Here is a 15,330-nt window from a genome sequence, read left to right on the forward strand (position 1 = left end):
TGGTCGGTGCCTATTTTGGAAATGTGACCTTAAAGCATTACAATGCGGTCACAACGCGGTCACATATGTATGACTTTGATGCTTCAAGCAGGTTGTGACAGACCCAACCACCGACATGGATCCAAAACAGCATTTTGTGCACCAAGAGAGTTGAACTTTCTGGAGACATACATTTTTGTCCTCCAAATTGCCTGAAGCTAGCGATCATATGACGAATGTGACCGCAACCTTAGACTCTGTATGTGACTGCAACCTTAGAGGACAAGTTTGACAACATCTAAGAGAGAAAGAGACATCAATATATGCTCCCTTCTGTGGGACTGAGTGTAGGCTTTGCGGGAGGGGGGCTGCCAGGAGACTCCGGTGTCTGAGAGAAAGAGACATCACTACTTGCTCCCTCCTGTGGGACTGGGTGTAGGCTTTGCGGGAGGGGGGCAACCTACTGTATGTGACCGCAACCTTAGAGGACAAGTATGACAGGAGAGAAAGAGATCTAAGAGAGACAGAGACATCACTGCTTGCTCCCTCCTGTGGGACTGGGTGTAGGCTTTGCGGGAGGGGGGCTGCCTGGAGACTTTGCGGGAGGGGGGCTGCCTGGAGACTCGGGTGTCTGTGTGTGCAGCCATTCCATCTTCTGTCTGTGGGCGACCACAGCGTCTTGGACACGGGCGTCAATCAAGTCTTCTCCCAGGACCCCGTCTTCAGAGGCATAGGCTGTAGCCTGGTTGGGGCAAATAAAGTAATGGTAAACGTTATCTATCTAATATACTGTAAATTCATTAAAGTTTGCGGAAATTTCACAGTAGCGGGAAAAAGGACTTTTTGCGGTGGTTTTAAGTTTGCAGTAGCACCATGCACTGGTGGGGGCAAATAAAGTAATATTAAACATTATCCATCAAATATATTGTAAATTCATTAAAGTTCGCCGAGATTTAATTTTGCGGTAGCGGGAAAAAGAACTTTTTGCTGTGGTCTTAAGTCTGCGGTAGGATTATGCACTGTACAGTCTCTAACTGCCATGGAAAGATGTTTGGTGTGGTTCTTATTCGCGGTGAATCAGCTACTGCAAAAACCACGAAAATTACACCATCGTGAAAGTTTCTGCATTTACAGTATATAGGAAAGATGTTCGCTGTGGTTCTTATTCGCGGTGAATCAGCTACTGCAAAAACCACGAAAATTACACCATCGTGAAAGTTTCTGCATTTACAGTATATATCTAATAAATAAAGTATATACAAATTAACAGAAGTCTACAAATTTTCAGTTCTATAACAGCTGAGCAGATTCAAATATCACATCGCATAGTACAAGAAACAAGACTCAAAACAAACAAGCTCACACAAGCTGTCACTCAAAATGTACAGACGCCAGATATAAATCTCTGTTTTAATCTATTTGTAGAGACTTCATTGCATTTGAAGACTGTTTAACTGGACTTCTAACCTTTATAAACGTAAGCTAACACGCAAATAACAAGGAACACCTGGAACTGTAACGGAAAGTATCGCTTAACACATTTTCACTGCCTTTATTATATGTATATACATCAGGCTTTTAGCTAGGATTTTATAATAGGGAGTCCAAACTTATCTGTGAGTCGTGGTAAGTGACTATTGTAGGGGGTCTGGGGGCATCCACCTTCCATGGTGCAGAGTTTTTGATGATTTCAAGTTAAAGTAGTGCATTCTAAGGTTTCCCAAGTGGCAAAAATACTGTTACAGAGGTCACAGTAGAAGACTGTGAACACAGATGACCTGGTAGCATCCCTGGTCAATCAGAATTTCATGCATGTCAGATGATTTTCTCCCCAGTACAGGGCGTCCAGGGGCATCAAATTTCTTGTTGTTCTAAGAAAAGTGCGTCCAGATGACGCGTTGACGCATGCCTTGCTAAAAGCCTGATATACATCACAAGATGCTGGCACTTTAGTTTATGGAAGAGTGCAGGGATATTTTGCGTCACAACACTTATAGAATGGAAAATGCTTTGCATTTCAATAAGTAGGTATCTACGACACAGAATTAGTTCCCGCGCCTGATGGCGCATAGGGCGGCGCCCATCTCCGTTTCAGTAGCCCTTGGGCCACACAACGCAATCACTACAGCAGGGGGCTAGTCCACTGGTAGTGGTGTGTGTTCAACTTTCATACTCTTTCCCAAATGCTGAGTGCTAAGCATGAGCAGAGAAAGCAGCATTTACCATTTTTAAAGTCTTTGGTATGACTCGGCCGGGTATCGAACTCACGACCTACCGAATGCAAGGTGAACACTCTACCCACTCAGCCATTGCACCGGTTTACGACACAGAATTGTTAGAGAAAAAGGTCCATTGAATTAGTGCTGTTCCATACCTGCCAGGCCACTCCCAGCTTGGCTATCTCCCTTCCAGACAGACCCTCCACAGTTCTGGCAATCTCAGAACACTTGGCACCGTAGTCAAAGTCGGCTACCTTTATTCTCCTGAAAAACAAAACAGCAACATGCTCTAACACGACATTTCTCAGAAAAAGAAAACTGGTTTTCTTATAAAGATGCAAAACATGAAAATTCTGAGATAGCAACTGCAACTGTACCAGACTTCTTAAAATTTCAAAACGGCAACATGCTCTAACACAATATTTCTCAGAAAAAGAGAACTGGTTTCTTATGAAGATGCAAAACACGAAAATGCTGACATAGCAACTGCAACTGTACCAGGCTTCTTAAAATTTCAAACATTAATCGATAAATGAACTAGTATGCCTATATCTATCCAGGACTTTCGTCAAGTGTTGAAGCCAAAAAGATTTGGTATTGATTCCTATATATAGAATGGTAGATGCAAGCTTTCTGACAATTGGGAAATCAAGTTGGTATGGGCTGGAATAAAAAAAGAAACTAGAATAGTAACATTTGCAAGCAAATAAAAAATGTCTACCTTCACATGGCAGGGCTCAAAATACTGGGTGCATGTGCACCCAGGTGCACCCAAAATTGGAGCTGTGCACCCAATTATTTTCTGTGGGTGCACAGCCCGTGCACTCAAATATTTTTTTTAGGTTAAAGATATCGAGTATACTAGTATACATCATATTCTTGACATCTAAGTGTTAGAAAGATAATAAAAATGTCTGTCATGGTACTTGTTTAAGAATTTGATAGCTTGTAACTTAAAGTTTTGTTATTACGTTTTTCTGACATTCTACTTTAATTTAAGTGGTGCACCCAAAATTATTTTGGTGCACCCAATTTTTGCCTTGCCGCCAGGCAAGGCTTTACGCCAGCTTTCTTCCTTGGACGGACGGACGGACCTGTTAACCTTGCTCTTCCAAAGACCCTTTCAAAGGCCCTTCCAAATCGCCTTTCTCATGGACAAGTTTGACGGCTCAGGCAGACAATGGTACATCCCTGTTGAATTTTAAACCGTCCATTTTACGTATTTGTTTCTGTTTGCGGTCGGTTCTAAAAGCATTTAATATTTGGTTACATTGAATAAATGAAGCGTTTGTATGGTAAAATTCCAAATTCATTTGGAGTGACATAAAATCAAGTGCATTATCTCGCAACAAGAATTGCATTAGCTATTCATAAAGATGAAACAATTTCCAAATCAGGCTAATAAATTGTATGTGAATATATAAGTAGCCATGACGTCATCAAAACGTTGGAGAGGCCTTCCGAGACCGCAGCAAAACGCTAACGTGAGTTTAGGAGAGCGCCAGCTCAAAACGTCACACGAGAAGTCGCAATAGATAATATTTAGGATCATTTTGTTATATCGCTGTGGCTATTGACACACTGAGTGTGCCTATAGCCTAAACAGGCTATTGACACACCGAGATTCCAGCCAGCCAATCAGAGCTTGTAACATGCCTTTCCCGACATTATTTTGCCAGGCTCTCGTCTCATTACAAACTTTTCACATAAGTAACAGTTGTTTAGACATTTTTCGGAGGATTAGACATTAGAATCTTTGAATCTTGGAATGAACGGACATATTCAAGTTATGCCTTAGATTTGGATACCTGTTAATACAATTTGGTACTGTGAATGTTAGCATGGCGTAGTGGTTAGCGTGATTAGTCGCCACACTGCCGACCCCGGTTCGAACCCGCCTAGGGAAAGTTTTTTTTTTTCAATTGTCCTTTTACCTTTTTATAACATCCATTTGATATAAGAATATTTTCGTCATGCGACCAGAACCATGAAAACCCACCTTTGGGACTTTTTGGTCTGCATTTTCAAGAGTGCATGTTTAGGTAACAGTTACGTTTATTTTTTTCAGCCGCAGAATCCACCCGCTACGTTCTTATTTTGGACGGTACACTTATTATTTCTTTTAAATTGGACCAGGGACCCCTGAAATAATAAAATGTGGGGTTTTCCAAGGATAAAAGCTCCTTGGGTTTTCTAACCATAATTCTGCGGTATTTTTGCTCAAAATTCACGCCGTCGAAGCATATATTTCCGCGCCGCTATGTCATCCAAACATATCGGTTGATCTCGCTATGACGCTACAAAGTTCTTTCAAAATAATGAAAGTAAAACAACAACTATAACTTCGCTTCACTTGTGATATCAGTTTTGAGGCCGCAAATTCTCCCTAACGGCAGGAATTCGTCGGCAAACACAGCTGAAAACGTGTTCCAACATGGTCACATGCGGTGTTTGCATGGTACTAAATATAGTTAGCTCATTTGCATACTTGTGACTGGCTACATGCGGCCTATACCGTAAACACGTGAAAAAGATCGTATTTTGGGTTGATGATGGGCACAGAATGCCATTTGTATTTTCAGAGTGTTGCCTTTCAAATATAATCGTAAGATTTTCTCATTTTCGTGGTTTCTAGTGTCAAAATTTTAATAATACGTATTTAGCAGACAAGCAAATTATCCTTACTGCACGCCAAGGCACAGCATTTTGCCTTGCCGGGCTTGAAGTGCCGACCTACCTTTTCCTGACGATATTCCTACCACGCGGCAAGGCACAGCTTTTTTAAAAAGATTTCTTGTTTAAGCTGGGTGCACCAGTGCATCTAATCCCAAAAATGAATTTCGAGCCCTGCATGGTTTAGTGCGCTGTTTACTCTTACTCAAAAACATTCAGATATACATGATTGTATTATGTTGACCAGCCCCTCCAGCTATGTCCTACCACTTGCTATAAGATGTAATCGAACACCAAGTGTGTCTGATACTTTTATAGTGACAGTGGTCTGGTCCGTGTCACTGACTTTATTTCATTGGAGAAGAAGAAGAAAGAAAAAGAAGGAATGTGGACAAAAAAAAAACAGTGAAGGGAAGTGGAGTGGCTCTGATCTCCGCCATGACAGACAGATTAGGACTTCACGTAGTCGAAAAAAGAGACAAGAGTTGTCATTTATGCCTAGAGCTCTGAAGTTGTACAATACGAAAACTTATTGAATGTGCTATACTGCGTGAAACTGACTCTTATACAACTGTTTTAAATAGCTTTTAACTACTTGTAATCTCGTTTTTGCCTTTTTAACATTCACTTTGTTCTGTAACAGTTAAATAGAATTAATCATATGTATTAAATAGTAGATGATTGCTTTTACCTGTACTGTAATACTATTTAAATCCTTGTATGAACCTCGCAATTCAGCCTTTCTGGCTGCGATGAGTTTCGTTTTCAATAAACCTTGAACCTTGAAAACATAACGACACTGACCTTCCCCTGCCCCCCGCGGCGGGCTCCAGGACGTACTTGTCGAAGTACAGCCTGACGAGCCGCTCGCGCTCCTCCAGACCTAGAAGACAGAAGGAAAATGTCCAGACTTTCCATGATGTACAAAATAACCAATAAACTGGTATACCAACTGATAAGTATCTAATACCAGCTCAAAAAAGAACAAGAAACAGTCATGCCTTCAAATACCAGAGTTACCAACCTAGGATTGATGTGTTCAAAAATTCGTACTTTCCCAGAACTATCGTAGAGTGGAATTTGTTATCACCAAGTACAGTAGGGGCATCTTCTCTGGGTAGTTTTAAAAAACTCTTGCAGATAGATGTGCAAAAGTTAGGTGTAATGAGTTGTTCGGTGTAATATAACAAGCTGCTGCCGCACGGCGTGCCTGCGAAGCTGGTGTGTTACGCCGAACAGTGGTTATACCGGCTATATAGATACAGATACAGACCTGGCAGGTCAAACAGCACGATCTCGTCCAGACGGTCGTTGATGGCCCAGTCCAGCTGCTCGGGCTGGTTACTGGCCAGCACTAGCATGAACCTGACAAAAAAACAGCATAATTCTTTATGTTGCAACTTTAAACTATATCCGTACACAAAGAAAACGCTTACCAACTATCTAGTGCTCTTTTTATTCTGAAATGACCCAAAGTCTACAAATGTATGTCACACATCTGGACTGGAAGTAGCCTCCACTTACTTTCTTGACTGTTCACCAGTTCGGTACAGGAATGCATTAAGTGTGCTACGGAGGTCTTCACTAATCTTTTCCTGTGGGGAACGAAAAAAGAGAACATATTTCAAGATGGAGACAAAAAAAGCAATAATAAGAATTTATCATGAGCAGTATAAGGTACATTAGTCTAGTTGAGCTAGCATACAATCCACTATTGGCTGTATTTCTATTTCTCCAATACTCAGTACTATCACCCATGTTGACATAACACCAAGCATTCAGTCTCTTTCACAGAAGGCATTCAAATCTAACTTACTTGCTGTATTATGGCAAGCACCTTTAACTAGTTTATCATGTCCTAAGACTAGAGTGAAATACTGTTGGACTTGAGCTTCATCATTGTTGTACTCACTGTAGCTCTTTTCCTGAGGAATGCATCAGATTCATCCACAAAAAGCAGAAGCCTGTATGGAAAGTAATAGTATCAATATAATAAGATTATAGAAGTGAATTGTGAATATACAGAGCTACAATGTACTAAACCAGCTAAAGCTACTATTAATATATTATAACAGCTAAAACTAGAGATTTACTGTCTACAATGTACAATGTACTATTATATTATAACAGCTAAAACTAAAGATTTAGTGTGTCTACAATGTACTATTGTATTATAACAGCTAAAACTAAAGATTTAGTGTGTCTACAATGTAATTATATTATAACAGCTAAAACTAGAGATTTAGTGTGTCTACAATGTACTATTATATTATAACAGCTAAAACTAGAGATTTAGTGTGTCTACAATGTACAATTATATCATAACAGCTAAAACTAGAGATTTAGTGTGTCTACAATGTACTACTATTAAAAAGTATTATATTATAACAGCTGAAACTAGAGATTTAGTGTGTCTACAATGTACTATTAAAAAGTATTATATTATAACAGCTAAAACGAGAGATTTAGTGTGTCCACAATGTACCATACCAGCTAAAGCTAGAGGTTCAGTGTTGGGACCACTTTGAATGGAAGGACTACAAGGAAGTTCATGACAAAGAGAAACTGAATCTTTCAAAGCAAAAAGCAGTATACAGTATACTCTCCATTACATTTGTAATCTGTATGTTGTAATGATGTAAAACTTTGGATTCAGAACCAAGGACGGGACATGGTATTCGATACTTTATGGTAGATCTAGCAACAAATAAATCTATCTTTTGCATGAGTCACTCACCCTCTTCTGCTGGTGCCTGCCCAGTCGAACACTTTGTGCATGGCTGTAACCCCCTCCCTCCCCATGGGGGCTACGTCCCCTCCAGTCATAATGGCATAGTCCATCCCAGAATGCAATGCTAAACTCTGCAACAAAAAAGTTGTTTTTCATTCAGGAGCAACTGCAGCAATGTTTGATAAAGATAGACAAGACAACAGAAACTACAAAATCTAGCTTGCTGTTGGTAAAAAATTCATATGTGGACAAATTACACCATATCTGACAGCAGAAAATTAAAATATGTTGTTGGGACATTTTGAAAATGGTGATATTCATTGATGTCGAACATGTAGATAAGTTATGACACTTAGTATGTATTACACATGAAGGGATTCTTTTTTGTTACATAACATGTACTGTTCATCCATGCAGATGATAGATTTTCCTTTAGAACAATTTAATCATCCTTTTACACATTTTAACTACATCTACTGCCTTTTAACATGCAAACATGTAATCTAAGCCAGTACTAAGTCTAATTCTTGAAGTTCTGTCTTACCTTTGCAAACATGGTCTTGCCAGTACCCGGGGGTCCGTGGAACAGGATATTTCTGTACACGCCTCGGTTCGCCTTGGTGTTCCTAGTTGCTATGGCAATGTCTCGGACACGGGATTCCAAGGAAGGCTTGGGGGTTCAGAAAAAAATTATAATGTTTTCCCAGGTAAACATATTGTTTATGCAGGTGTGTTATTTTTTCTTCTTCTGTCTGGGCTTAAAAGTGCATTAAGATATTGTAAATACCATACTTTTTATTCATTTTCAATCCCAAGCAATACTATAGGGCAAGACTGACTAAAGGCCAAATGGGAAAACATTCTACATTTTTGCAAATATGTTGCCTTTCTAGTTTCTTTTATTTTCTCAATACCTACTGATATTATTATGGTACGTGCACAAAGTTAATTATTTACTTTCTTATATACATCAAAGAGCATGAAAAACAAGTGCCAAATATAAAATTAATCTGAAAAATTTTCCCTGCACTATTTGATATGAAAGACAATTCAAAAACCTCACATTGAAGAGTATTCCCTCCAGTGCATCTTCTGGCTTGGTCATCAGTCTCTTGACTGTCTGAAAATTGAATTATACGTTGTCAGTATCTTTGCATTTAAATGCAATCTTTATGAGCAGGCAAATCAAATCAAAATGTGTATCTTCACTACGTGCAGGGCAATCACTTTTGAAAAATAATCTTTTAAACATTTATCATAACTAGCTTTGCATTTAATATCACAAATAACAACAGCAATTATATCAGTAATAGGGGTGGGTACGGGTACAGAATTTTCAGGTCCGGTCCAGGTATAGAAGATTAGGTCCAGGTTCGAACCTGGACCTAACTGTCTATAAAACTTGTGAATGGACAATATGTAAAATAATGGTTGATTATGCTAAAAAGGAACCTGTTTGGTGGAGTATCTGACTCCACTTGGTGTATTAACATCACATCTTCATGTAAACAACACTAACTGTCTGTAAGTTTTGACAGTAGAAATTTGGTGACACTATAATACTAGTACTTTGCTCCTGTTATTTTTGTGGACCTGTAAGTCCTGAAACGTACACTGTATTAATGCCTGCCGATACAATCTGACCATATTCTAATTGGTCCAAAATCTGGTCCCCTGATATCTTTCAGGTCAGTTCTTTTTACCGTTCCAACGGGATAGAAAAAAACTCTTTGTACCGGTAAACCAACCCCTAATCAGTAATGTACTGTACATGATGATTTTCTAAAAATGGACATAACAAATTTTCTCAGGTTATTTCTTGTGGCTTGTCTTACCTTAACGGGGTGTCTAATTCCCTCGAAGACACTTATTCTGGAAGTCTCCCTGACGAGTGCCGGTTTACCTAATCTGGCCTCGATGTAGCGTGCTGCGACTCCGGTCGCACCTCTGGCGGTATAGACACCTACTGCTAGTAACGTCAGACCAGCAACCTGAGGAGGTCAAGAGGGCTTTTAGCTAGGATTTTATCATAGGGAGTCCAAATTTATTGGTGAATTGCCGTAAGTGACTATTGTAGGGGGGTCCGGGGGCATCCACTTTCCATGGTGCAGAGTTTTTGATGATTTTAAGTTAAAATAGTGCATTCTAAGGTATCCTAAGAGGTAAAAATACTGTTACAGAGGTCATAGTAGAAGACTGTGACCACAGATGACCTGGTAGCATCCCTGGTCAATCAGAATTTCATGCTTGTCAGACTTTTCTCCCCAGTGTAAGGGCGTCCAGGGGCATCAAATTTCTTGTTATTCCAAGAAAAGTGACGTGTTGACGCATGCCTGGCTAAAAGCCTGAGGTCAAGTTCAGAAAATATAGCCACTGCGCTCGAAATTCATTTTTGGGATTAGGTGCACTGGTGCACCCAGCTAAAAAAAATTGGGTGCACAAAAAACTTTTTGGGTGCACCACTTAAATTTAAGTATTCTAATGTCAAAAAACCTAATAACAAAACTTAGTTACAAGCTATCAAATTCTTAAACAAGTAACATGACAGACATTTTTATTATCTTTTTAACACTTAGATGTCAAGAATATGATGTATACTAGTATACTTGATATCTTTCCATACATAAACCTAAGAAAACATTTGGGTGCACCCTGTGCACCCACTGAAAAAAATTGGGTGCACAGTTCCAATTTTGGGTGCACCTGGGTGCACATGCACCCAGTATTTCGAGCCCTGATAGCACAGCATTCAGTTTTGAACAAATATATTGGAAGGCACCAATATCAAAGACAGGCCCCTAGTGTGGCTTCTACTGATGCCAGCATAATTATATGTGTGAAACAACTACATATAGAGGGGCAAGAGCAACAGAAAGAAACAATATCCTGACTCCCGGGATTCGAACCCGGGTAGCCTGATCTTGTCCCAACACGCAAACCACAACACCAAAAGCTCAGAGCTGTTGGCCTGGTCAGTTTGGCCTACTGTTGAACCCCACTGTTACACGTTCGTGCAAGATGACCAGGTTCATAAAATTGTTTCACAATCTACAATATTGTCGTTTGAAAGTGTTCAAGGTGGCTTGGCATGGAAGTACACGAAATGTTAACACTTGATGCATGACAATGATGACTGAGTACACTGTACTTATAGTGCAAAAATTTATAACATCATCAGCTTGTGATTAAAAGCAGGGCTCGAAATACTGGGTGCATGTGCACCCAGGTGCACCCAAAATTGGAACTGTGCACCCAATTATTTTCTGTGGGTGCACAGGGTGCACCCAATATTTTCATAGGCTTATGTATGTAAAGATATGAAAGTATACTAGTATACATCATATTCTTGACATCTAAGTGTTAGAAAGATAATAAAAATGCCTGTCATGGTACTTGATGAAAACATATATTAACTAAGTTTTGTTATCAGGTTTTTCTGACATTCTACTTAAATTTAAGACTTAGTGGTGCACCCAAAATTTTTTTGGTGCACCCAATTTTTTAAGCTGGGTGCACCAGTGCACTTAATCCCCAAAATGAATTTCGAGCCCTGAAAAGAGATGAACCAATGCAGCATGTAGTAATCCTGAGGTATATATACTTCAGATATTAAGGTATAAAAACTCACTGTGGCTGAAACTTTGTCCCAATCTGCAATAAAAGCCTTGAAACCATCCCCCAATACTGCACCTGCAGTTCTGGAGTGAATCACAAGGGGGCATTGTCAGTACAACCTGTCACCAATACCAACACAATTACTGCCTTAAAATCACTTTGTAGCAAGATGTATCATCGGTATGTTGTACTTTAATGCAATAGTGAAGGCATTCAGTAGTTATGCTAGATAGATCTTGCTCACACAGCACACTACTTGTTTGTAAAAATGGTCTTGTGCTACCATGCTAAGGCTAAGTTTGATACAGAAACAACAATTTGTGCCAAGATGAGAGTTTCTAGTACAACTTACTTGATCCCCTCCATGACCGTACTTCTGTGTTCGGAGGCCTTCAGTTCCACAACAAAATACTTTGGTAAAATGTGCTGTGCTACCATGGTCAGGCTAAGTTTGATACAAGAAATAACCCCACAGTATGTTTTTTTCCTTCCATTTTCACTACAAGATGAGAGTTTTCCAGCACAACTTACTTGATCCCCTCCATGACCGTAGTTCTGTGGTAAAATGTGCTGTGCTACCATGGTCAGGCTAAGTTTGATACAAGAAATAACCCCACAGTATGTTTATTTTCTTCCATTTTCACAACAAGATGAGAGTTTTTAGCACAACTTACTTGATCCCCTCCATGACCGTAGTTCTGTGTTCGGAGGCCTTGAGTCTGATCTGCTCCAGGTTCAGGTCTTGGTTCTCACGGTCGGCTTTCGCCTTCGCTGTCGTCTCCGCTTCTATTCTCTTCATGTCGTTCTGCAGACGGAGCTGTGCCTCGTATTCCATCGTAGCTGAAGGAAATAATAATAATAAGTTTATTGCGAATCCTTGTTCTTCAGTCAAAGGGGCATTGTTTGTTTCATTTGCGGATCCGAAATTAACTTTAACCTCCTCAAAATCTTTGTTCAAAGTACAAGACTCATAGACCATCGTCCTCAAACAAATATGCAAATTTTCTTTAAGCCAATCTTTTGCTCTTTAATCAGATTTTGGATACCCAATAGATGGAAAAAAAGTTTCTGTGGCCTGTTTGATATGTAGCAAATCCCAAGGATATCAGATCAATCATCTGATAAGTTAAACACTTATCTAATAGGAGTAGTCAGTGGGTTGGTATGGTGTCAGTCTCTTTGGAGCTTACTTGTGAGTACACCCACTTTCGGTTGCTAGAAAGCTTTCAGTTGCTCTCTCAAAGTCAAACATGCCTGTCTAAGATTGTTGCCCCATCAACTTTTGCTTGCCAGAAAGGTGACTGCAGGGTTAAACAAGTTTTCAAAAATTCACTTGTCCTATCAGGTAAGTACATAAAAAATTTACTTGCCCGAACCAAATTTTCACTTGCACGAAATTTAATTATATTTTTCTATGTATTTTCACTTTGTTTACCTCGCTGACGAGAGAAAGTTTTTGAGTTTTGATGTGGCCCTATCATCCAAAATCGATGTTTCTACTGGCTTGAAAATGACATGGTCAATATAGGTAGGCATTCAGCCCCATGTGCTGTCACACTCAGTGGTAATTTGAGCGGGTCACAACTGGAAATTCTTACTTGCCCGTCGGGCAAGTGGGGAAGCACTTCTGCTTGCCCGAACAGCACTTTTACTTGCCCGGAACAATTGGGCTAATGGACTTGTTTATCCCTGGTGACTGGCACCCAAGGTACAGAATAGGAAGTTGAAACACACCAAGGCCAAAGAAACCTAATCTCCATGCAGATCCTACGATGGAATAAAATAGTACTAAACTGGCAAAGGAGTGTAGTCAGCTAAGAGGTGTGCATTTTCCTTGTAGTGTGTTTGGCAAATGTACACCTCTTGGCTGACTATACTCCTTGGCCAGTTTGGTTACAACTTATGCCATCATAGGATCTCCTTGGAGATTACTCCTTGACCAGCTTTGACCACGGTAGCGAAACACACTAAGCCGGCTTCACTCCTCTGCCAGCTTTTGATACTATCACATGCTACCATAGGATCTGCTTGCATTGGAGATTATAAGAAACCCTGCTGGGCTCCAGGGCTGTAACAAAGACAAAGAGTGAAAGTACATCACACCTTTCCTCATGGCCTCCTGTTTCTTGACCGACTCCTCCTGTCTGGCCAGCTGGTCTTCCTGCATCCTCTTCTGCTGAATAAGCTGATCGTCGTACCGCCTACGCGCCAACTGGTCCTGGTACTGTGCTCGCTGTGAAGGAGAAGGGCAAAATAGTAGATAAACTAGAGTTCAGGGACCTCATACCTCCATGAAATATTTATTGCTTTTTTTGTGGATGGTATGTATGTTTATAGTCGGTTGTATTTGAGAGTAATGGTTATAAATGTTATGGGAAAGTAGTGGTGTATTTACACAGAGGATGTCCATCTGATTAGTAATTATTAAAATGTGACACTTAATTGTGGAATGTGCGTTTAATAGGTCGGTGGCATATGGTAGCGTGGTGTTCCTTAAGCTTGATGTTTGGCATTTAAACTGTCTAAGGTTGTCAGCATTATTGAGGTTCGACTATGTGCCTCAGAGCGGTGTGGTGGGAGGAAGTTGGGAAACTCAAAAAGAAGGGATGTGGCCAATTTTAGTCAGATGGTGATTTGATTTTCCAACAATATGTCATAACATCAGCTGTTCACACAGTACAAAAACGAGATGCACACTTTCCTCTGACAGCCCTACACCAACTGTAAGATGAATACTTGGCGCCAACCCCGTCTGCTAAAAAACAAGCACCATTGGCTACAAAACAGACAACTAACAACTGTCCCTTATCGTAACAAAATCTGTATCGCCCATAAAACTTCTGACACCCAACCCAGATGAATATAACCTCCATTCCATGACATTTCATGGAGGTAACTATCATCAGTACCATTCGATTAGCTGACAGTGACAGCCTGAATTTTGTCTGCACAGAGGACCAATGCTGTCTGATGTTTTACTGATTTCAGCTGGGCAAAAGTCAATAAGAAGAACTGCTCCATGATCATTTTCATCATCATCTTTGTCATCTCTATATAATGTTGAAATTAGGGGTGTGTACCAGTACAGATAATTCAGATCCAGGTCCAGTCCAGGTGCAGAGGATCAGGTCCCAGTCCAGACCTAAAGCTGGACCTTACTGTTTGTGAATGGGCAATACTCAAAACAATAGTCCATTTTGCTATTAATAATAAAGGAATCTGTTTGGTGGAGTGTCCTATCTTCGTCTTAACAACACTAACTGCCTCTGTTAATTTAGACCAAATATGACTATAGCAACTTGATAGATAGAATTGACTACTGTAAATGCAGAAATGACCACTTCACCGCGAACTTAAATCCACTGCGAACATTTTTCTATCATGATATTAGATTGCAGTCTATGGTGTTACTGCGAACTTAAGTCCACTGCGAAAAGTCCTTTTTCCCGCTACCGCGAAATTAAATCCCTGCGAACTTAAATGCATTACATTATATCAACTCTCCTCTATGCACTCGTGGTATTTGCTTGGACCAATAAACGTCAAAACATAACTGACGCCGTAGTGCCGGTATAATCTGTTCATTTTCCAATCGGCACAACATCCGGTCCACTAAATTTATAAGGGTCCATTTTTTTCTGGAATGGCCCAACAACAAAAAAAATGGATTTTTACCGGTGTGCCAGTACTAACCCCTAGTTTGTTCAAAGATCCAATATTATGCATCTCAGCAAATTGACTCTAAATTCTTAGGAAGTCAAACTCAAAGGAGCTTCTTGAGCAGCTGAGGACCTTGACTTGTGCCAGTTCTTACCTCCTGATGTTGTTTGGTCTCTGCTGCCATGAGACAGTTCTTACCTCCTGATGTTGTTAAGTCTCTGCTGCCATGAGACAGTTCTTACCTCCTGATGTTGTTTGGTCTCTGCTGAGACAGTTCTTACCTCCTGATGTTGTTTAGTCTCTGCTGCCATGAGACAGTTCTTACCTCCTGATGTTGTTTGGTCTCTGCTGCCATGAGACAGTTCTTACCTCCTGATGTTGTTTAGTCTCTGCTGAGACAGTTCTTACCACCTGATGTTGTTTAGTCTCTGCTGAGACAGTTCTTACCTCCTG

General features: G+C 40.2%; 1 protein-coding gene across 3 annotated transcripts in view; it reads right to left on the reverse strand.

Moving 5' to 3' along the window:
• Positions 1-482: 482 nt before the first annotated feature.
• The window catches only part of LOC118430654 (ATPase family AAA domain-containing protein 3-like), a 16,459-nt gene continuing 1,611 nt past the window's right edge, over positions 483-15,330 (reverse strand). Inside the window, exons 3-16 of one of the 3 annotated variants that reach the window (XM_035841640.1) lie at positions 15,120-15,202; positions 13,321-13,450; positions 11,892-12,057; positions 11,231-11,300; positions 9,438-9,593; positions 8,666-8,722; positions 8,147-8,272; positions 7,609-7,733; positions 6,784-6,835; positions 6,396-6,466; positions 6,145-6,236; positions 5,676-5,754; positions 2,354-2,462; positions 483-721 (exon numbers count right to left, since the gene is read on the reverse strand). In XM_035841640.1, coding sequence (XP_035697533.1) covers positions 512-721; positions 2,354-2,462; positions 5,676-5,754; positions 6,145-6,236; positions 6,396-6,466; positions 6,784-6,835; positions 7,609-7,733; positions 8,147-8,272; positions 8,666-8,722; positions 9,438-9,593; positions 11,231-11,300; positions 11,892-12,057; positions 13,321-13,450; positions 15,120-15,202 — 1,526 coding nt within the window. In that variant the 3' untranslated portion in view covers positions 483-511. Of the gene's footprint in view, positions 722-2,353; positions 2,463-5,675; positions 5,755-6,144; positions 6,237-6,395; positions 6,467-6,783; positions 6,836-7,608; positions 7,734-8,146; positions 8,273-8,665; positions 8,723-9,437; positions 9,594-11,230; positions 11,301-11,891; positions 12,058-13,320; positions 13,483-14,113; positions 14,321-15,119; positions 15,203-15,330 lie in introns of those variants that run through there. The other 2 variants (XM_035841639.1, XM_035841638.1) reach the window with 2 other exon arrangements.

This window comes from Branchiostoma floridae, chromosome 14 (genome assembly GCF_000003815.2).
Source record: "Branchiostoma floridae strain S238N-H82 chromosome 14, Bfl_VNyyK, whole genome shotgun sequence".
NCBI lineage: Eukaryota > Metazoa > Chordata > Leptocardii > Amphioxiformes > Branchiostomatidae > Branchiostoma > Branchiostoma floridae.